Consider the following 20,753-nt stretch of genomic DNA (forward strand, 5'->3'; position numbering starts at 1 on the left):
CCCAAGCATATCCGAATTCGGAAACTTTCATTCAAGCCAAGATTATGCGGACCTCATCAAGCGCCAAGCGTCACAGGAGCCCAATAGTTCCGAAGCAGGTCTCCAAGGACGCGCACGGAACTGTACAGTAGGATCTCAGCATCAAAGCGTTCCCGAATACCTTCCAATTAACGACTTCCTGCCTTCCCCGAATCCTATCAAAAGCCAATTCGACGACTCCGACGATGAGAAAAAGCTTGATCTTGCGCATCACTCCTTGTCCGGCGTTTCGACGAGGGCACGTCTCGCTGCGCTTGGTACTGCAAGCCGTCTTTTCAAGAGCAAACAACACAGTCGAAGCTCTTCCAGTAGCGTGACCATCACGAACAATATTGAAGAGAGCGATGTGTCTTTCCAACTCCACAGACGAAACAGTCACTTGCGCAAATCTGCCTCCACCCGTCCTAACACCAGCGATGGCATGAGTCCAAATCCTCGCAAAGCCGTCTTCGGACATCGTCCTTCGCCCTCCGAGATCAGCCTTCTTTCGAAGAAGGACAGCAGTTGCAGCATTGCCCCGGCCGATCGAGACTTGATTCTAGGCCTGCAGGGTGGTGCTCCAAAGTTTCGCAGCAAGCCAACTGACAAGAAAACGTCACTTCCAAAAGCGCCTGGTCAGCATGCCACTTCTCACATTCGTCAAGCCTCGGTCAACGTATCACCTCCCTTTGCAGATGTCAAGATGCACTGGGCCGATCCTCCTCCGTACTGTTCTCCCACAGAGGCTGAAGTGGCTCGGAGCGAGAGCTTGCGAAAATCGCAGTCTCTGTCCACACTTCGCTTCGATTTCAACCGCAGACCTAGCAACACATCGCCCGCGATGCAAGTAGCATGTCCGCGTGCTTTGGAGCACGTCTCACCTGCAACTCAAAAAAAGGTGGATCAGAGCGCTTGGGAAGCCACGATCACCTCTTCTCCTAGCAAAACAAGCGATGATCAAGGTAGTGCTTCTAGCTGTGCTCGAACTGCACGTTCCGAAGTCAGTCAGACTTCTCCGGGCAAACGCATCAAAGCACACCGTCTGCCGCCGCAGAAGCCTCCGCCGCGATCATGCCTTCCTCCGCCCCCGCCTTCACAGCAACTTACCTCGGACAAGAAGGACGTAGGCTCTGCAAAATCTTCGTTCGAGACCAATAAGTCTTGTCCCAGTCCAAAGGGTGCTCCGTCTGTCGCAACGTCAAACGACCGAAACCAGACACCTGAGCTTCCCAATCAGGTCAAGACAGCTTTGAGTATTTCGAACAAGATAAAAGGTCTGCCGTTACTCCAAAACTCGCCACAACGAGCATATGACGCTTTGACTGATCAAGTACGGCCGCTGGGGCAGAGCTCGCAAGTCCTGTTGGATATCGGCGGTACAAAGCTCGTCACCTTGGTAACGACACATCAGGGAGCACCTGGCGACCGACCGCATTTGCTTGACCTGCTGCAGCGTGAACAAGCCGACTCAAAATCTAACTCCGAGCCAGCCATGTCGCACCGAAGCGCACAAGGGGTGCACCTGCAAGGCTGTACCCCTGGCTGGGTACAAGCGGTCGAGTGCGAGCTCAAAGCAGCAGTTGGATCGACATCGAAAACTTCGTTGTCCACTTCGAGATTGGGCTCAGTTTCGCAGTGCGAGTCCGAGGCTTCGACTCGTCGCACCAGTGATACCTCGGATGCCTCGAGCTGGTCAAAAAATGCTTCTGAGTTCGAAGCTACCGAGGTACCCGTTACCCATCAAGTGGTCCCGGACACAAACGATTGGAACACGGCGCTTCCAACCTCACGACTCTGCTCACCCGTTCACGCGACACCTTCTCCACTGTCCCCGGTCGCTCCCGCTTCTTCCCCCTCGATCTTCATCGATCGAAACAGCGATCTCTACCGCGACATTCTCGACATACTTCGCACCCACAAGCTGCCGTATCGTCTTCAAGCATCATGCATTTTCCACCATGGCACCAGGGACGACGATAAGAGCGGACTGGTGGCTTTGAGATTGCGGTTGAGATGCAGACTGTTCGAGGTCAAGGACGAAGCGGAATGGTTGGGATATGGTTCGATTGTGAAGATGTGTGAGCGGGAGATTGCTCGTGTTTGAACTTCACGTTCATTGCGGACAATGGCTTGGACGTCAGTTTGTATTATACAGTATATGTTTACAAGAAGTTTTGTTTCTACAAATCAAAAGCCAGGTCTCACCGTTCTTGGGTCATATCCAGTTGTTTGTTCTTCATGCTGGAGCGAATTACAGTATCTATTCGTTGTCTCCCTCTCCCTCGTCGTCAAACTTTGCCCGTCTGATGGCCATGGTACAGCTCTCGTACAGCTCCAGATTCAAAGCGGCCAAAAAGCAAGGCACGCTCTGCCTGATGCCGTTGGGATCCAACCAGTACTCTTTCAACCCGGCCAGATTGACCAATCCGGGGAACTTGATGGCTTCGCCCATGAGTTTCATCTTGCCGATATTGCCGCCTTCGCTCTCAAAGACGAGCGAAGTCGAGTTGGTGGAGCGGTTGAAGGCAGAGGTGAGTTTCACCTTGCCGTTTTCCAAGAATTTGACCTTGTAGCCGAACAGCGACTGGATGGCTTCTCGGAACTCGTTGGCTTTGGCGCTGAAGACCTGCTTAAGTCGAAGCATGGCCTTGTCCTTGGCTGCGATCGAGACTTGAAGCGCGGCAAGATCGGCTCGCAGGTTGTCGACGACCGATTGAGGGACCAGTGCCTGCCCTGCGGCCGTGGATGCGGCAGAGGTGGCGGAGGACGAAGAGGCGAGGCTAGAAAGTTCTTCAACGCGAGCCAAGAGACTCTGATTTTCGGCTTTGAGCGCGTCCAGAGTCTTGCGTCGAACATCCAGATCAAGCGAAACTGGATTAGACGCGAGCACCAGGCACCTCTGTCGCTCCTGATCAAACTCTCCCCTCCCAACCCGCAACCACAACATCTCGTTCTCCTTACCCAAAGACTCCAACTCTTTGGTGAGCGACGCAAAGCTGCTCTCCATCTCCGACACCTTCGCCACCAAAGCACCTTTCTCGCCTTGCAGCAGTTCCATTTGGACCTTGAGATCTCCTTCACCCTCTGCATCGCTTTCAAACTTGCTCTCCTTCTCGGCCAAGCTCTTGGCAAGACTCTCGACCTCCTCGCCCATCTTGAGGTTTTCCTCCTTCGCCTTTTCCAGCTCGCTCTCGAGCAGCGTGATCCTCTGAGCGTGCGCAGCAGAGTACGACGCCGAATTGTGGTTCTGCTCCTCCTGCTCGTACGACGAGAGCATCGCCTTAAGTCGTTTAATCTCGTCGTTGAGCCGAATCTCGGTCTTCTGCGCGCGAGCCAAAGTCGTCTGCAGATCCGTAAGCTCCAGGCTCGTCTTGCGATCTTTCGCATCCACGTCCTTTGCCTCGTCTTCGAGTGTAACATTTCGCGCGCGAAGCTTCTCCACTGTGGTCTGCAGCGCTTTGCATCGAGCTTCGAGCCCAGACACGGTGCCACGGAGAGTAGAGAGGTACGTAGGGAGAGTGGTTCGGTCGATCACGGCAGGTGGGGCGACGGAAGGAATATGGCCGTCTGTGTTGGCAGCAGCTGTAAATGCGGCTTGTACGTCTGCTTCCAAGCCGGTTCGCAGCAGTGCATCCCAACTGCTCTCCTTGTCGTGTAAATCGGCGACCTCAGCCTCTGCGGCAGCGAGCTGATCGCGCAGCGCGTCGAGTGTGCGAGTTTTGGCCTCGAGCGATCGTTTCTCTTCCTTCAGTAGCTCGACGTTGCTAGCGTGATGCGAGAGACGTGCGTTCTCAGCTACGAGGTGGGCATTTTCAGCTTCGAGCTTGCGCAAATGCGAGGTCTGCCTTGCCAACTCTTCTGCGATCTTTCCGCCTTGCTCCGCACCTCCTAGTCGAGCCTCATCAAGTTGCTGAAGGCGCATGCGCTGTTCATCCTCGAGTGCGTTCTGGAGGTCTTCGAGCTCGGCCTTGTTGGCTCCTACTTCGTCCGCAAGACTCTGCGCCTTGATGGTAGCTGCTTGGGCTTCGGCACGTGATTTGGCGAGATCCGACTCGAGCGAAGTGAGTTTGGATCGAAGTTCAGAAAGCTCTGTGGAAGAGTTGGTCGAGAGCTCGTCGTTGCGGTTCGTAAGTTCGGAGTTGGTGCTGCGTAGACGCACAATCTCATCTTCGAGCGATTGGCGCTTGGAGATCCATTCTGCTTCCTTGGAGCGCGAAGTCCCTTGCTGCTTATCCCACTCGTCGAGCAACTCGACACGTTGACGGTTGAATCGATCGAGCTCCTTGCACTTGGCCTCGTAATCCTGTTCGAGCTTCTTGTACTTGCGATTCTCAGCGAGGAGTTGTTGGTCATAATGGGTGCGAAGCACGGCGATCTCGTAAGCGGGTGATTCAGGTCTTGGAGTGCTCGCCGGATGCAAATCGGCCTGCAGCAAAAGCGGCGAGGTGCCGTCCATGCTGAGTTTGCGGAGGTGAGGGCGTTTGATGGCGGCGTTGCTGCTGAACGACATGCTTTCATCTGCGAGGCCTGCTGCCGAGACCGTGCGTTTGTGTGCTCCAGGGCCGATCGAGGTGTCTAGGAGGATCGAGGCGGACGAGACGTCGTCGCCAAGCATATTGGAGGATGTGTTGGGGTCAAGCGGGCGTGCCGATAGAGTGCTGATGCGGTTGGCGAGACCAGAGTAGGTTCTGGTGGAAGGAGCAGCGCTAGCAGGTGCTTGGCGCAGCAGCAGCGAGGAGGAACCTGGAGCGGCTCCCATGGGCCCACCGACAGAATTTCGACCAGCGGCAGAGGAGGGGCGATACACTCCCATCGGACCACCGGCCGTTCGAGCGCCCGTGCCTACAGCTGGACCTGTTGTACCCATTCTCGAATTAGGTCGCGGGATTGCAGATTCAGCGCCACTACCAGGAGCACCAGCAGCAGTCGCTCCGCCTGGTCTCGGAATGCCCGAGCGCATCTGGGGAATTCCCGAAGTGCCTGCGGACGAGGCTCGTCGACCGTCCATTTTGGGAGAAATCGCGTATGTGACCTTGGCGAGTGTGTGTATGAGCGTATAAGCGTGCGGATCCACCTTGACTTGATGCTGTGATGGTATGCCAGAGAGATGCAACGAAGGTGGTACGGTGACAACGACCACTCGCGTGTGATGGTCGGGAGTGTTGTTGTTCTTGCCGTCCGCTGTGTTTGGAGCGGAGGCGCGCATGTTTTGAAAAAACAAACGTGAGCTTTCCAAGATCGGGCATTGTTGCATTCCGATAATATCGAGATCTCTTCAGGGTCCATTTTGGCAGCCACGATTTGAGTCTAAACAATTTCAGAACCGCATCTCCATCCATCCAGCGCCGGGACGCCGCCTCTAGATTTGAAGCTCAGTCTGAGCTGCACGCGACTCAGCTCGCCTCCTCCACCATCCTCACCCTCGCTTCACCACTTTCTCCTCTCTCACCACCCTCATTGGCATCACAATGACGCACCTCAGGGGGCCACTGGCATTACGCCCTGGGTTGTCGGTGCTATCTTTACAATTTGCTAGCCAGATTGTCGCCCTGCCGCCATCCGCAAGCCTGCTCGCTGTGAAAGCTGCAACACCTTCCGGCAGTAGGGGATATGCCAATCAAGGTATAATAGACAGCCCCAACTTCCACGAAAGGGCCAAGGTGGAAGGAATAACGCCAAGTCAGCTTCGCAGCAACTTACAAAGCGAAAAGGACGTCTTGCTCTCAGGTCTTCCTATCACCGCTACTCCAGCCGACATCCGCGCTCTCGCCCGCGAGAGCAAGACCGCCAACGATATAGGACGCATCGAGTTCATCTATCTAAAGTCGCTCGTCCCCAGCAGCAAGGCGCTTGTCTCCTTCTCCAGCCCTGTCCGCGCTCGCACGTTTGAGGCAGATGCGCACGGCCGCATCGTCGGCGGCAAGTATCTCAATGCTAGCCTCCGCTCCGCCAATCAGCGCAAGCGCCTCCTCATACATACCTACGGACTCTGGCCCGCCGAATATCAACTCGCTTTTGATCTTATCGAGTATGAGACCGGCAAGCTTGTCCTTCTTCGCGGCATTCCGCAAGATACTTTCGAAGCGCGCTTGGAGGAGCGTCTCGCCAACCGCTACGATCTTAAGCCGCAGGATCGATGGCGTGGCAAACGTTGCTCTTACGCCGGATATTCCTACGATACCAGGGGCCACGGAGGCAGTCACGATGCCGTGCTCGGCGGTGTCTTGAAGCTGCCCAGGCTCCACTTGGATGCCACCACCACCAGCTTCATCGCGCGCTGCCAGACGCAGTCGGAGGCGATGCGCCTGGTCCGCAGATGGCACAACACCTATTTCGCCCCTGCCACTTTCGACATCCAGGACACTGCCGGACGATACCGTGTCTCTGCTTCCATCCTCTACTGATCAAATCCCGCACTCTCGGCAACCTCGACAACGTCGGTTCCCACCAGCACCAGCAATGTGCTGTATTTCTGCTGCATAAACAAGGTGAGTCGCCTTCTTCAGCCAACACAGCGTCCAGAGTAGCCTCTACAGACATTCGTATCGTGACAACGCCTGGCAAGCTTTCCTTCCGCGACGAAGCTACACGTCGGCTCCGACGCCGAGTTGCGACGTCCTTGATGACTGCAAAGTGCACACTACCCGTAGGCACCACAAAGAGTTGCCTCCACGTCGGTTGCGATCCTCCTGCGGCTTCTGATGCCGCTGCATCCGTATTCCACTGATGGGCTGCTCAGAGATCGGGCGGAGGAGCCAGCCTCGATGCGGATTGCGTCCAATTCTGGATCCGCAGACCAGTGTTCCCCAATTAACACAGCAGCAGTGGCAGCAGAGACCCGACAAAGCAGCTAGACCAAGCCCCCCCCCCCCCCCTCTCATGTTCCCACTCCTCCATTCCTTGTCTAGATCAAGACCAAGCAAAAGGGGGGGGGGGGGGGAAGCTCGGGAGTCAGCCATCTACAGCGAGGCGAGATCCCGTCGTCGATTGGGCAGCTTTGCCGCATGGCAGCCCCAGACGGTGGCGCGGACCGCAAACCTACTGAGAACAGGTGCGCCTAGGTTGACTTTAGCTCGGCCAATAGCGCTGCGGGGTTGGCCTGCGATCCGGATCTCCTTCGTCGAGATCCAGGGAAGGGTTGACCGCTCGTCGAGTCAGAGCCGTGTGCGTGTTTGGTACCCAAAATCGTCTTTCCGCGTCTGTTTTGAAGCTTGTTGATTCAGCGCCGACTGCCCTTGAAAGGGCAGATCCGGGATGGATTGATGGTGATGAAACGACTGGGAAAGCTTGCTTTTGTGCGCTGAACCCGACCCCGGATTTCTCGACAACCCTGCTCTGTACAGACTGAAGAACGATGTATGACGACGTGACGACCACCACCGCCTCAGCATGATTGCCGACCTATACGATGAAGATGAAGATGACTTATGGAGCGACATGAACGATGATGGCGAGCGACAAGTATTCGATTTTGTCAAGCAGAGTGTCCCTGCAGTCGGCTGTTCTGGCTTGGACCCCATCTACTCACCCAATGCAAGGTCACCTGGAGAGCCTGGGGCCGGCTGCAACGCGACACTCTTGCTTCGGCTGGCTGTTTCGACCTCTTTTCGACTGGCGTGCACCCCTCTCTGTACAGACCCTTACGACACCCCACACTCTTGACGTCAAGAACACTGAGGACAAGACGAAGATCGACGAACCTGCGGTGCTCTTCTTCTTGAGCGAGCTCGCGTGATCCAGTGATTCCCCGTCACCTGTATTCGCCGAGCGACCCATGGCGTACGGAACCCCGGCTCGACGTACTGGCTCTTTCCATACGATCATGAAGCACGTCCTTTGGTGCGTTTGTTCTTTCGGGTGTCCATGCCGCTGTTGTTAACATGCGCGAGCCTCTGCGACCTTTGAACACCACCTTCGGACACGGACCCGTCTGCAGCGATAATGGAATGCGTCACACAGTGTCGCGAGAGACGAAAGTTTGCTCGGCTTTAAAGCCAGCTTGTCTTTTACTCTCGAGATACTTGTGGCGTCGTCGCCCCGATGCAATGCCCTCAAGCGGCGCTCTTTTCTCGCTTTCGAGTGACCGGATCGTAACGGGATCGAACGAACGAACGAAAGAACGACTGACCGGCTCTGACAGCGTCGGTGAACCGACTCCTTTGCGACCGACCTTCTACGAACGACCTCATACTTGCCTGCCTGCTTGCTATGTTTCGACACTTTTGATTTAAACCGACTGCCAAAACAACTCAGATCTGCTCTGGCGACCCACGTTGGAGTGGTCTGCAATCTCCTCCGTTGCAGGCTGCTTTTCTGGGTGGCTGCCGTCTTATCCTGCCCGAAGCGTTTGGGCAGGATAAGGGAACAGGCGATTAGAAAGACCTGTTGCTCCCACTTGGTCGTTCCTTAAGATCTCTTTGGCCCCGTCTCTGCTGCCGTCTCCATCCCCCATACTGCTGCTGCCTCGACTCTTTTCTACCTACCTTCTTTACATCGCATCTCCATCGCTACTAGCAAGCTTCCGCTTCTCGCATGACTTTCGGGGAGGAGACTTTCTTGGGGATTTGGATAGCGAACCGCCTTGTGCGACACTTCCTTCGCCGCTGCTTTCTGTTCAGAACAAGGCAAGATGCGTTTCGTGCCCTCCATCCAGGGGGTTGGTGTCAGGAACGCGGGAAGGATCGCGAATCGACGTACGGGGTAGATGGTGCCTACACTCCTGCGAGGGAACATCGTTCTTGGCGATGGGCCCATTGCGCAGCGATACAAAGAACAGAGATCTGAGACATCTTTCTCGTCAACTCGACATCGTCGGCTGCCGAGCTGAGCGTAATGGAAAGCTTGCCAAGCAGACGTTCCGATGGCTTTACTCGTTCGCTGTGGATTCGCAGTTGGAGAATGCTGACGACTCCTCGTCGCTCAACGGACGAGTTTCGCTTGCCTGATGCTGACTGCCTTCCTCTTGCTCTCTTGCTTCTCTTAAACAGCCTTCGGTCTCGAGTCACGTTTCATTTGTAACACTACTTCACTGTCCCAATTATCATCAGCATCGTCACAAACAACCGCAAAGAACAGTCGACTGGGATGAAGTACCGCGTTGCATGCATGACCGACAAAATACTAGTCATCCTCCTCATCACGATAGTTCGCCATTGGATCCTCGCTCACCCCGCCATGGGAAGTAGCCTGATTGACCAAGCGATACGCTTCGAGCTGTTCCTCTGTGACCTCAGTCTCCCTTTCGCCCCTCGCAGTACCAGTTCGTTGCACTTTGTCGTTTATGAGTTGCGCATCCTTCATCCAGTCCGGTAGCGCTTCAAAAGCCTTTTGCTTTTCCGAGGCGAGTTTGGCGGCGAGTTGAGGATCGCGTTTGGCGCGTTCCTGCAAGATGGCCGCGTTGAGAGCTTGCTTGTCGAGTCGGGAGGTGACGTCTCCAGAGCCGAGATCTTTGCGGGAGGTGTAGCCGGTGGTTCTGTTGGAGGATGGGGAGGTGGATCGATGGCGGTGTCGATGGCGACGACGGCGGGTGTGGCGTGAGGAGGAGGAGGCGTCACTCAGGTCGGAAGGTGTAGGAGATCGCGACCGAGAACGAGAGGGCGATACGGACACCGATCGATCCCTCTTACGCTTACTTTCCTTCTTGCCCTTCTCCTTCTTCTCCTGCACATCCTCCTTCTCTTTCGCCTTCAACGGCGCAAAAGTAGCTTTACTCGCTTCAATACCAGCCTCGCCAGTACAGTAGCTATTCCAAACCTTGCTCCTGCAACATCCATACCCCCACTCTGCCGTCTCCAAATCGTACCACGACCCCCAAACCGCCGTATGGTTGTTCTCCAACACATCTTCGTCCCACCTGCTCTTGGGCACAACCTTATCCAGCCCTTTCACGAGCTTACCAGCCTGGTTGTACTCAACATACTGCTCCGTCTGTCCGGTCAACAGCTCCCTGGGCAACGCATCAAAGTGTTCTGCCCCACCGTACTTGTCCAAAATACTACCCTTGGTCTCATCGCGCAACTTCTCCTTGCGCTGCTGAAACTCTCGATACTGGCGCTCATTCGCTGTGGGGTTAGCTTGCAGGTTGAGATCGTTCCCGCGCGCCTCTGCCTGCCAGCTGAAGAGTTGCAAGTTGGCCAGCGCCCCCGATTCAGACCCCTGCGCTCGCGCAAAGTTGTCGCCAGCGTATTCAGCATCTTCGGGACGGATGTTGGGGTTGGGCGCCTCGCGCATTGTGCGTGTCTTGGGATCGTAGTAGGCCGAGTTGACGTCGAGGTTGTACAGATACTTGGCGCGGTCTTCTCGGATACGTAGGTTGCGGATGGTCATGCGCTTGTCCGTGTCGACTTTCTGTCCGACCGCATCGGCTTTGTCGGCGTACTTATCGTCGTCACTGTCGTCACTGTCGGAGGAGCTGAAGTCGAGAGCGCCATCGTCGCCGTCTCCGTTGCTGGTGGACTTGGTTTTGGCCTGCTTCTGAGCGAGACGCTTGGCGTGCTTGAGATCGGAAGAGGTCTGGTTGTCGATCTGCTCCTCTTTCAGACGCCTGCGTTCTTGCTCGATGGCTTCGAACTCTTCGACCACCTTTTGGTGCTCGGCTGGGTCGTACCCGTTCCAGCGATCTCGTTTGGCTGCGTAGTCCAAGCCTTGCACCTCTTGCAGCATGTGGTCTCCCGCTAGTGTCTTGCCCAGCTTCTTTGCTCCTTTCTTCCTGGGCCGCTCCAAGCAGTCTCTGGTCTTGTGTGACATGGACCCGCAATTCTCGCAAGCACCCTTTCTGAACTTTTTGGGCACGGGTGCAGCTGCGGTCGACGAGGAGGAAGGAGCGCCGCGCTGATACCAATCGTTGATGCCGGCTTTAACCGCGTAGGGGTCGACGGGCTTCTTTTGATGCTTGAGCGAGCGTGAGCCGGTATCCATGTACCATGGCGCTTGAGCCATATACGAGGGGACGTGTGGATTGATGATGTTGCCATCCTCGTCGAGTTCGGCGGGGGCGCGACCGGCTTTACGATCTTCCTCAAGGTCCTTTTGACGCCGGAACTCGGCACGCGAGAGTTTTCCGGGTGGAGGAGCTGCTGCTGCACTTCCGCTCCCTCCAGCGCCTGATGCAGATGCTTGAGCCGACATCTTCTTTGAAGCGCAGTTGCTGTGGTATGTGCGTGTGGAGACGATGATGATGGTGAAGAGGTGAAAGAGGTGAGTCGTATGCGGCAAATTTCGAGGCTCAGCTCTCCACTTTACAGAAACCTAACCTCTAACATTCCGATTAAATCAAGAGTCTCACTCCCGTGATCCGAAGAAGACGCGCTTAGTTGGGCAGGAGCGGTTTGGGCAGTTGTCGAGAGGCAGGAAAAGGGCGATAGTTCTGGAATGCATGTCGTCCGCTGTTGATCGATGCATGCTGTCCTGCTCAATCCACCTCCACGTTCATTGATAGCATCCTCAACTCACTTGGTCCGCTCACAAGCGGCGCTGATTCCGATAGGTCTACGCTGTCCTTTCGGTTCTCGATCTTTGGTACTTACGACCTCCAGATGACAATCGCTCGCATCTAGTCGGATTTGCCATTTCGAACAAATGCCGCCGCCGTCGGACCATCGGTCATCTTCGTCGCAATCATCTGCTGACGCTGGCGGCATTCGCATTGCTGGTGTCGCCAATCGGCCCGCTTCTGCTTCTGCTTCTGCTTCTGCTTCTGCTTCTGCTTCTGCTTCTGCTTCTGCTTCTGCTTCTGCTTCTGCTTCTGCTTCTGCTTCTGCTTCATCAGTCGCGCCGTCGCCCTCAAAGGAGTCATCCAGGCCTCCCGTCAAGCTGGATAGGGCCAAGATTGCTGCTTACCATCTTCCTGCGAAGCCGTCTCCAGCGCCGCAAATGCCGATGGCATCTACAGGTACAGATGCAAACTCGAAGAATTGGCCTCGACGTCCACCATCCTCAAATCAGCAGCAGCCAAATGATTACAAATCAGCGCCGTCACATTCTCGACCTGCAGATGATGACGAAGACGAGGAAGGTGCCATAAATGATAGCGACGCCTCCAAATGGGAATCAGCATCAGCGCCAAAGTCTGCTTTCTGTCCACCACCGCCAAAGACGCCTCCACACCCTTCCATCAACGCTCCGCGTCCATCAACCTCTCATCATGGCAATGACCGCCAACGAAACTCCGATTCGCGCAGGCCTCACGATCACCAGTCGTCCTCCTATCAACCACGCTCGCCCTCACCACCCAGGATTCAGCGATCATCGTCTTCGAATGCACATTCGAGCCACCCTCGCAGTCCTTCGCCCAACGCATCCTCAGCCCGTCGCAGCAGCAGAGAGCACGAAAACGGCGCTTCCAATTCACGCACAGTGGAAGCACACCATCGTCACCAGCAAGATCGTTGGGAGCACGATCGCTACTACGATTCTGGCGAAGACAAGAGTGCTTCTTCGAGGTCTCAAGAACAACGAGCACGAGAGCCAAGATACTCTCGTCCGAGCACACACGGCTGGGAGCACGACAATCGCGATCCAATTCGAGGGTGGGAGGATGGCTGGGGCAACGGTCGTCGCGGTGGTGAAGACAGAGACTGGGGTCGAGAGCCAGATCGACGTGCGGAAAGATCCGATCGCGAACGCAATTGGGACTCGAGCAGATACAGCGATCACAGGAGCGAGCACCCACGCCAACGGCCAGCTGGCAGAAATGGCAGGGAGAGGGAACTATCTCCGCCCGCAGCCAACGCCAAAGACCGACAGTTTGCCCGTTGGTCTCCTACACCTCCTCACCGCAAATCTCACAGTCACTCGACCGACCCGGCTGCCAACGTCAACGGCACCGAGCCATTTGTAAATAGACCTCCATCCAGGATGGGCAGACCCGTACCACCACCCCTTCTGTCGCATTCCGAGCATCCTCCAATGCCTTCTAGCACCACGCAGAAACGCCCACGATCTCGCTCCCCACCCGCTGGCTTGCTCAAGCGCAAAGCCAACTTCAATGCTGTCGTCCCCCCTGCGCTGGAACCCATCATCCAAAAAGACGGCGATGCAGCGCTCGCAGGCGACAATGTAGCACCGGGAGCACCGATCCCGCCCAAGCTAGAGACCATGCAGTCGCCTGCCATGCCTGCTTCGCGCCTCGGCTCCGAGTCGGGCGCTGCCACAGCATTGCCCGGAAGCCATCCAGGCTCAGCATTCGCGACAGCACCGTCGTCGGCTCTAGCAACTTCTACCTCTGCCGGCACGGCATCTGCGACTGCTGCTGCTCCTGCTGCCGCTGCTGGAATTGTAGCCGACGCCAACTATCGCGTTACTTGCGAAGCGCTCGACGACCCTTCCTGTCCTTCCGTGCGACTTTCCTGCCTTCCACGCAAGCTACCCGACGCTCCTCCTATGTCTGGACGCGAACGACGCAAAGCGCGTGCTCCGCTTGTGCCGCTCAACCAGCGCAAGTTTGTCGGCTGCTCATCGCTCGATGACTACGAGATCTCGATCAAGCTCGGTCAGGGAACCTTTGGTGAAGTACTCAAGGGCCGTCACATCCTCACTGGCACCCAAGTTGCACTCAAAAAAGTCACTATTCACGACGCCAAGGACGGCTTGCCCATCACAGCTCTCCGAGAGATCAAGCTGTTGAAGAAGCTCAAGCACCCGAGCATCGTCCCCGTCATCGACATGGCCTTTCGACCGTCGGGAGAGAGGGGCAAGCTGGGCGACGTATACATGGTCGAGCCGTACATGGATCACGACCTGAACGGCATGCTCGAAAATCCTTCGATTCGACTCGAGATCAGCCAGATTAAACTCTACATGAAACAGCTGCTCGAAGGTACGCTCTACCTGCACAAGAATCGCATCCTTCATCGTGACATGAAGGCGGCCAATCTGCTCATCAACAACAATGGCCAGCTTCAGATCGCCGACTTCGGTTTGGCTCGGCCCTACCGCGACCCAGGTCAGTCCTGGACGGGCAAGGGCTGGACGGGTGGCACGAATCGATACACAAATATGGTGGTGACGCGATGGTATCGACCGCCTGAACTGCTCGCGGGCGAGAAGAAGTACGGTCCGCCCATTGATATGTGGGGTATTGGCTGTATTCTGGCAGAGATGATTACGGGTCGACCACTGTTCAAGGGTACATCGGAGCTGAACCAGTTGGAGCAGATTGCCAAGCTTTGCGGGTCGCCCAACGAGTCCAATTTCCCCGGTTGGACTAGCTTGCCAGGAGTCAAAGACGCGGATCCTATGGGCAGACCAGATCCACACCCTGAGGTTCCCGGGCAGCATGCGTTTGGCGACCATCCAAGGAAGGTCAAGGACCATTTTACGCGAGTTGTGGACGCTGGACCGGGTTGTGCCGACTTGATCGATAGACTGTTGGTGCTTGATCCGCGTAAGAGGATGACGGCGCACCAGGCGTTGGAGCACGAATGGTTCTGGATCAAACCGTTCCCCGCCGATCCGACGAGCTTGCCCAAGTACGAGCACAGTAAAGAGATTGATCGGGCGAGGAGGGAGTGGAAGCCTGCTCCTGCGGTTGCGCCTGCGGTGACTGCGGCGGTGGGAGCGGCATCGACGGGGACGATGCTTGGAATGAAGGGTGGTGGACATAACGGCCCGGCACCGGCAGCAGCCGCCGTGAGTGGAGGGATGGGGCGATCCTCGTTTCAGCAACAGCCGCATCTGCAAGCAGGTGGTGCTCAGCCCCCTCCGATGGGGCAACAGCAGAGGGCGTATGGACGTGCAGGAGGAGCAGGAGGGTCGTACGCGCATCCTTCGCTGCAGCAGCACCCGTCGAACGGTGCCGGCCCCCCCATGATGAGCATGCAGCAGCCTAGCCTTGCCGAAGGGCGGGATCAACCTCTGCCGCCTCCAGGAGCCATGCGGTCTGGTCCTGCACCTGGACCTGCACCCGGTGGTGGCAGTAGAGGCTACGCCGGAATTGGCGGTGGCGGTGGGGGAGCACGACATCCATTCCCCAATTCACACTCGCAACAGTCAGCTCAACATGGAGGCGGTAGATATCCTCATCCGCATGCTCAAAGATTGCCACCGGCACACCAACAGCATCCGTATCCGGGCCAGCAGCAGCAGAGGCAGCAACACGGCCTTCCGTCACGTCCGCCGAACGGTGTTCGCTCGCAAGGTGGGGCGAACGGTGGCGGTGGTGCCGGAGCTGGAAGCAATCCGTACTCGATGTAGTTGTAGTCGTGATGTAACAATGGCATGACAATGGAAAACTGATGCCAAGCAGTTGCGCCAGATCTCCGAAGCAGAGACGAAACGACTCTGACTAGGACAGAGTGAAAAGCTGAAGGACGAAGTGAGAGAAGGAAAGTGCTACAAGTAGTTGAGAAGACATTTACAAATACGACTTTGTCGAAGACACAAAGGAAAAGTTTGTATAAACTGGTTGCAACGGTAGAGCAACGGCCTTTCGTTGGTATGCTTTGGCACCTTCAACGGACAGGTGGACACAGCAAGACTACCCAAAAGTATCCGACACGACCGAAGCAGCATCCTCGTCCTCCCCACCCTCTCTGTCCCCATCTTGCCCAACTTCGTCGCCTTCAGAACCACCCTCGACCGAAGCTGCCCGATACTGCAGTGGCAACGAGATCTTCGTCTCGTTTCTCCCCTTCTCCTCCTGCTGCGCCAACTCCCTCCCAAGCGGCGTAGGCGGATGCGCAACAATCGTCGGTACACTCACCTCACCCTCCCCATTTCGCGCCTGTTCGCGGGGCATTCCACCATGATACCCAGCAGACAGCCGGCTCTGCTCCACCTGACACCGGAACTGCATTCTCAGCCGGTGCCGCCTTCGCTTCGAGGCTTCGCCCATGCCTGCGTCCGCATCATCGGCATGCGACAGCTCCAGGTGCTCCTCTGCCTCCTCTGCGCCCCTCCTCTGCTGATACGGAGGCAGTGAGCGCTGGGAAGACCGGTCTCTTTCTCGTGCTTGAGCGTATTCCTCGAAGACATTCATCGGCGTGCCGCCGGACTCGCCCAAATCGCTGGAATGCTGCTGCTGCTGTTGCTGGTACAGACGCAACCCGGCCGATGAGTCGATGGCGCTTCTTTGGCAGTAGAAGCCTTGGATGGGCAGCGCGTGCGAGGAGATGAGCGAGTCGAGCACCAGCTGCGTGCCCGTCGGCGGCCGTTGCGAGACCGAAGAGGAGCGTGCGGAGCCCGACTCGGACGCTTCTTGACGACGCCAGCCCGCGGCAGCAGAGTTCGGTTTCGTGTGGTGACGTTTCGAGCGGAATGGCGGCATAGTCAGCGCTGACGACTTGGATTCGTGCACCAGAGACGAAGGCGGCGCACGCGTGACGCGGGCCGCGGAGATGAGTGCGCCGTAGGGTACGTACTGATCGTGGGAGCGCGATCCATCGGTAAAGGTGGTGGTGGCAGCTGTATTGCCTTCAGCGCTGGCAGCATTGGCGGTGGTGGCAGTCGAAGGGCGCAACCTTTTCACCGCAGCCGCAACGACATGCGCTGCGATCTTCCCCACGTCAGCTCCGCTACCACTTGCGGTGCTGCGATCCCGTCTGCCTGCACCGACAGCTGGCGACGGGCAATTTGGAAGGCTCGCCGACATGGGAGGGTATCCCACGCCGCTCGCTGCAAAAGAATCAACATCTCGATCACCTTTTCTGTTGAAAGATGAATGCGAGTGAATACTCGCGTCGACACTAGCACCCCACGCACCCCTGCCGCTGCTGTTGCCGCTCGTATACTCTTCGCTCGTCAGCTTGCTTGCAGACGCAACCAGGCTGGCGCGCGAATCGTGGTGTTTCAGCGCCTGCTCCTCCGCCGACCTGTTGCCCAATGGTTGGCCCAGCGGCGAGGTTCTCCTCTCGCCTCTGCAGCTCGACCTGCCCCTGTTACTGCTACCGCTACTGCTGCGACCATGGTCCTCCAACCCAGAATCCGGCAGAGTGAGACTCGCTAGCATGCTCGCCAGCTTCACCTGCGAAGCAGGGAACAGCAGAAACGGTGCGAACAGGTTCAAGCAATTGAGCACATACAAAACCGAGAAGAGCGACGATGCGACCATCAGCGCCACGTTGACCATCGAGCTTGCCTGGGCCGCATTGTTCGGATAGTCTTTCGTGAACACGAGCAGCAGATACACCTGTATCGATTGCCAGACACAGCAACAAAAGCAAGGAACGATGTAGGGGAGGTGTCAGCTGGGCGGGACGTGTACTCTCAACAATACCATCATATGGGAGGGGACTTACAGAACGACAGCCGAAGAAAAAGCACTGCAGCATGACAGCGACGTGGTCGATTATGCAATTGAAAAGAAACCTGCAGACGGCCGTGTAGCCGTCGTTGGTCGCCAGATCCTCGTGCAGTGTCGCCAAGTCCCACGGGTTGGCTGCTGCGTCCGAGTCGACGCGGATGCGCGGGCCCAGGTCGAGCCTTGAACCGGCCACGGTATCCGTAGGCGAGTCGAGGCTGCTGTAGCCGTCGTGCGTGGTCTGGAACGCCTCTTCCTTGTCCGACCCACTGGACAGCCTTACACACGAGCCCAGGTGCGGGTCCCTCGCCCTGAACGCCCGGGCGCAAGCAACAGCGGAAGCATCGGTGGTGGAGAGAGGCAGAGGGAGACGAGTCCCGGGGCTCATGCTTGTAGCGATCGGCGTTGGAGGGCTGATGCGCGAGTCGCCGGTGTTGGAAGATGCTCCCTCGACGGGTGGTAGGGGAAGTGGACCACTAGGCGCAGGTGTCATGGGTGGCGTACGTGCGGCGAGGTACGACATTCGGAGAGGCAGGTCCATTCTCGCTGCGCATAGAATGGCTGAACTTTTTAGGACCGTGGGACTCTGTGCCGCCGCCGCTGCTGCCGCTGCAGTGGGGCCCAGACTGAATTGCGCAGCCACGGGAGGCCACGTCAACACAGCGGAACCAGCCGATGCAAGCTTCTGCTGCTTCGCCTCGAACCTCGTGCGACCGGACGAGCTCCTCAACTCCACCAACTCCTTCGCCACCCTTCTAGCCAAGAGCACCAAGATTGCCAAATACACCAGCGCCAACGCAAATCCGCCCAACGCCACCAGCCCCTGCGCGAGCTGCTGCCACATCTTCATCCGCATCGACTCCGCCCATGCCAACCTCGCAATGCCCATCAACACCGCCCCAGCGACCTGTTCCAGCTCGCCCTGCTCGCCAAACTCCACGCCGAAGCTCGGCAGCACCGCCCGCGCCAGATGCAAGAAGCTCCGATGACTCGTGATCTTGCTGCCACTGCTCGCGATCATCAAGGTCGACATGCCGCCGACGACGATGACCTGCGTGTAGATGAGCACGACGCTGCTGTTCCACAGCCAGGGAGGCACGTTGGGCAGCAGGAGCGCCATGTAGCCAATGGCGGCGAAGTAGGCGGTGGAGAAGATGGCAGCGATCATGATGCAGTCTAAACCGCCGGGATCGAGGAGCGCAGGCGGTGAGGTGCCAAGTCGGGTGGTGTGGGATTGTAGGGTTCTGACGGCGAGCACGAGGACGTAGGTGCTGGTGAAGAGCAGGTGGCAATTGACGCACGAGGCAGTGATGAACCAGCCCATGCGCATTTCTTCGTCCGTTGTTTCTATCGTGTGTGTCGGTCCAGATGCTACACCTTTTTCACCATTGATCGAAATGGTGCTTCGGCGTCGACCGAGCAGTCTCTCCCACTTCTGTACGATCCAATGCGTGCTTCGAGGAGAAACATCCGAGCTGTGCGTCGGCAGCGCATTAGACCCGATATCTACCCCGTGTGCTGGCGACGAACCCACACATGGCACGACCTTGCGCTTGATGCGATACGGCCGTTGCTCCAGCCGGACCAACCAAAACGGCACCGGATTCTTCCGCGACCGATACGCACGCAGCGCCACCGTGACCAGCAAAAAGGACGCCAAGTTGACCGCGTTCATCGACCACGTCAGCTGCCAGAACCCTTTCGGATACATTTTGAGCGCAAGCGCATCGACAAGCGTCAACATTTCCCCAACCGTCGCGTCGGCCGCCAGCGGGAACCCGGACGAGTCGGTGCCATTGCCGTTGCCGTGCATCATGCTTGCAATACCTCCTTGTCCGGAACCATGAGCGACAGGTGACAGCGCGACGCTCATGGCGACGAGGCGCGATGATGGGAGGAGAGTGAATGTGTGAAAGGCGAGCGCGAAAGCTGGGAAGAAGTAATTTGAAGAGAGTGAAAAGGGAAAGAGAATTCGTAGGAAGCAATGCTGGCGTAAGTGAAAGCTGGCCCTCCTCGATAAGCGTTTCTAGACTATATATCCTTCATGAGATGAAGCCCTCTTGCGCGCTACTCTACAATATCCCCTCGGCAACATGAGTTCTTCCTCCTCTTCAGCTGGGGTCCGACGCTTTGTTGTTTGTCTACAAAAACAAGCCCGCGGACTATTGCGCAACGGCGAAGCTTTTCCTTCTATCGCGGAACTCGTATTCGGCTAGATTGCTAACCCCCTGCGCTGCTATGTCGGACAGCAGCCAGCAACAACCCTACCACTGGCCCAGAAGAAGAGGCACTGGCCCGGGAGGACAGTGTATCGAGGCACGCCGCATCGCATCGCATCGCATCGCATCGCATCGCATCGCATCGCATCGCATCGCGGAGTGGCTTCGCGTTGCGTGCCCTGAGCGCGATCACAGCCTACCGACAAGCCCTGCCAACCCGCGTCTACCAACTCGGTATCACACTAGAAGAATGCACCGAATGCACAGGGCATTCGACCAAAGTTGTTGAAGAGAACCTCCGAATTTGTTCCCGCGTGCGACACGTTGCGACAAGAGGTCCGAGCAGAGATCCGACCGCACCCAAGCGAAAGAGCACAAGGTAGCCCTGCTCGTTGCTGAGTTAGCACGCAGGACAAAGCGCCAATTCGGCCGACGCTAAGAATCGTCGTCTGGCAAAAAGGCTTAGATGAGAAGACAGCATGCAGGAAGCGATCTGATCGCGAGCAGATGGATGAATGAATTATGGCTTTTCACGCTGAAATGCTGAACGCTTAGAGGTCTGAACAAGCGATGTTGTCCGGTGGACAAGATGTGCTTGTTAGCAAACGAGCAAGGGTAGCGAGTAGGGGGTGTGTGTAAGTTTGATAAGATGGTCGTCCGAAGCTTGTTCGGCTCATGCAGCTAGCGGTTTCTACCACCCAACCTAACTCGAAGACAATGGCGGCCGCTCCATTGCAATGATCCCTCTATCTCTCTCTCCCCGACCGGCATGCACGCACACTCTACACATATCGCAATCACGCCGTCGAGCCCAGGAGTTAGCAACCCATTGACCCTCTTCCAAAGAAAGCAAGCGCAAGGTGCACACAGCTGAACTGCGCCCATTTACGCCTGCGTTCTCCCCTCTTTCGTTTGTTCTTTTCAAGATACCTTCCTGCCTCCGGATCGCTCCTCTTCTTTGACACACGTTCCCACTCGGAATGACATCTGACATGATGCGCGCACCACGAACACGCCTAGACGTCGAGTATCATCTTCGAGCTGTGCGCTAGTTGATTCCCAATGATCGTCCAGCTGCTTACACAATCGAAATAGTATAACGAGGCTTGTGCGTAGCATTCATTTCGGGGCATGCTTGGCCGACGCTGAAAAACTCACGGACGTCCCTTTGTCCACGCATCACAGCGAGACTTGAAGAAGCTTCGCGCGCCTACAATGCTCAGCGCTTCGCGTCTTCTCCTTCGCTCTCTGAGTTTACGATACCTCGCGGTCGGGCGGGA

The 20,753-nt window shown here is 56.9% G+C and overlaps 5 protein-coding genes across 5 annotated transcripts; 2 read left to right on the forward strand and 3 right to left on the reverse strand.

Annotated features, from left to right (window-relative positions):
- Positions 1–2,278: 2,278 nt before the first annotated feature.
- EX895_005711 (uncharacterized protein) lies at positions 2,279–5,224 on the reverse strand (the record flags this gene model as incomplete). The annotated part of the gene is made up of 1 exon (XM_029886303.1): positions 2,279–5,224. One exon carries the CDS (start codon positions 5,222–5,224, stop codon positions 2,279–2,281), a length of 2,946 nt encoding a protein of 981 aa, XP_029737534.1.
- A 262-nt stretch (positions 5,225–5,486) lies between these two features.
- Positions 5,487–6,422, forward strand: EX895_005712 (uncharacterized protein; the record flags this gene model as incomplete). Its single annotated transcript, XM_029886304.1, has 1 exon — positions 5,487–6,422. One exon carries the CDS (start codon positions 5,487–5,489, stop codon positions 6,420–6,422), a length of 936 nt encoding a protein of 311 aa, XP_029737535.1.
- A 2,716-nt stretch (positions 6,423–9,138) lies between these two features.
- On the reverse strand, positions 9,139–11,145 carry EX895_005713 (uncharacterized protein; the record flags this gene model as incomplete). The annotated part of the gene is made up of 1 exon (XM_029886305.1): positions 9,139–11,145. The coding sequence occupies one exon, from the start codon at positions 11,143–11,145 to the stop codon at positions 9,139–9,141; it is 2,007 nt and encodes a 668-aa protein (XP_029737536.1).
- A 450-nt stretch (positions 11,146–11,595) lies between these two features.
- Positions 11,596–15,210, forward strand: EX895_005714 (uncharacterized protein; the record flags this gene model as incomplete). Its single annotated transcript, XM_029886306.1, has 1 exon — positions 11,596–15,210. One exon carries the CDS (start codon positions 11,596–11,598, stop codon positions 15,208–15,210), a length of 3,615 nt encoding a protein of 1,204 aa, XP_029737537.1.
- A 283-nt stretch (positions 15,211–15,493) lies between these two features.
- EX895_005715 (uncharacterized protein) lies at positions 15,494–19,127 on the reverse strand (the record flags this gene model as incomplete). The annotated part of the gene is made up of 2 exons (XM_029886307.1): positions 15,494–17,143; positions 17,253–19,127. 2 exons carry the CDS (start codon positions 19,125–19,127, stop codon positions 15,494–15,496), a joined length of 3,525 nt encoding a protein of 1,174 aa, XP_029737538.1.
- Positions 19,128–20,753: the final 1,626 nt, after the last annotated feature.

Source organism: Sporisorium graminicola, chromosome SGRAM_7, assembly GCF_005498985.1.
Source record: "Sporisorium graminicola strain CBS 10092 chromosome SGRAM_7, whole genome shotgun sequence".
Taxonomy (NCBI): domain Eukaryota; kingdom Fungi; phylum Basidiomycota; class Ustilaginomycetes; order Ustilaginales; family Ustilaginaceae; genus Sporisorium; species Sporisorium graminicola.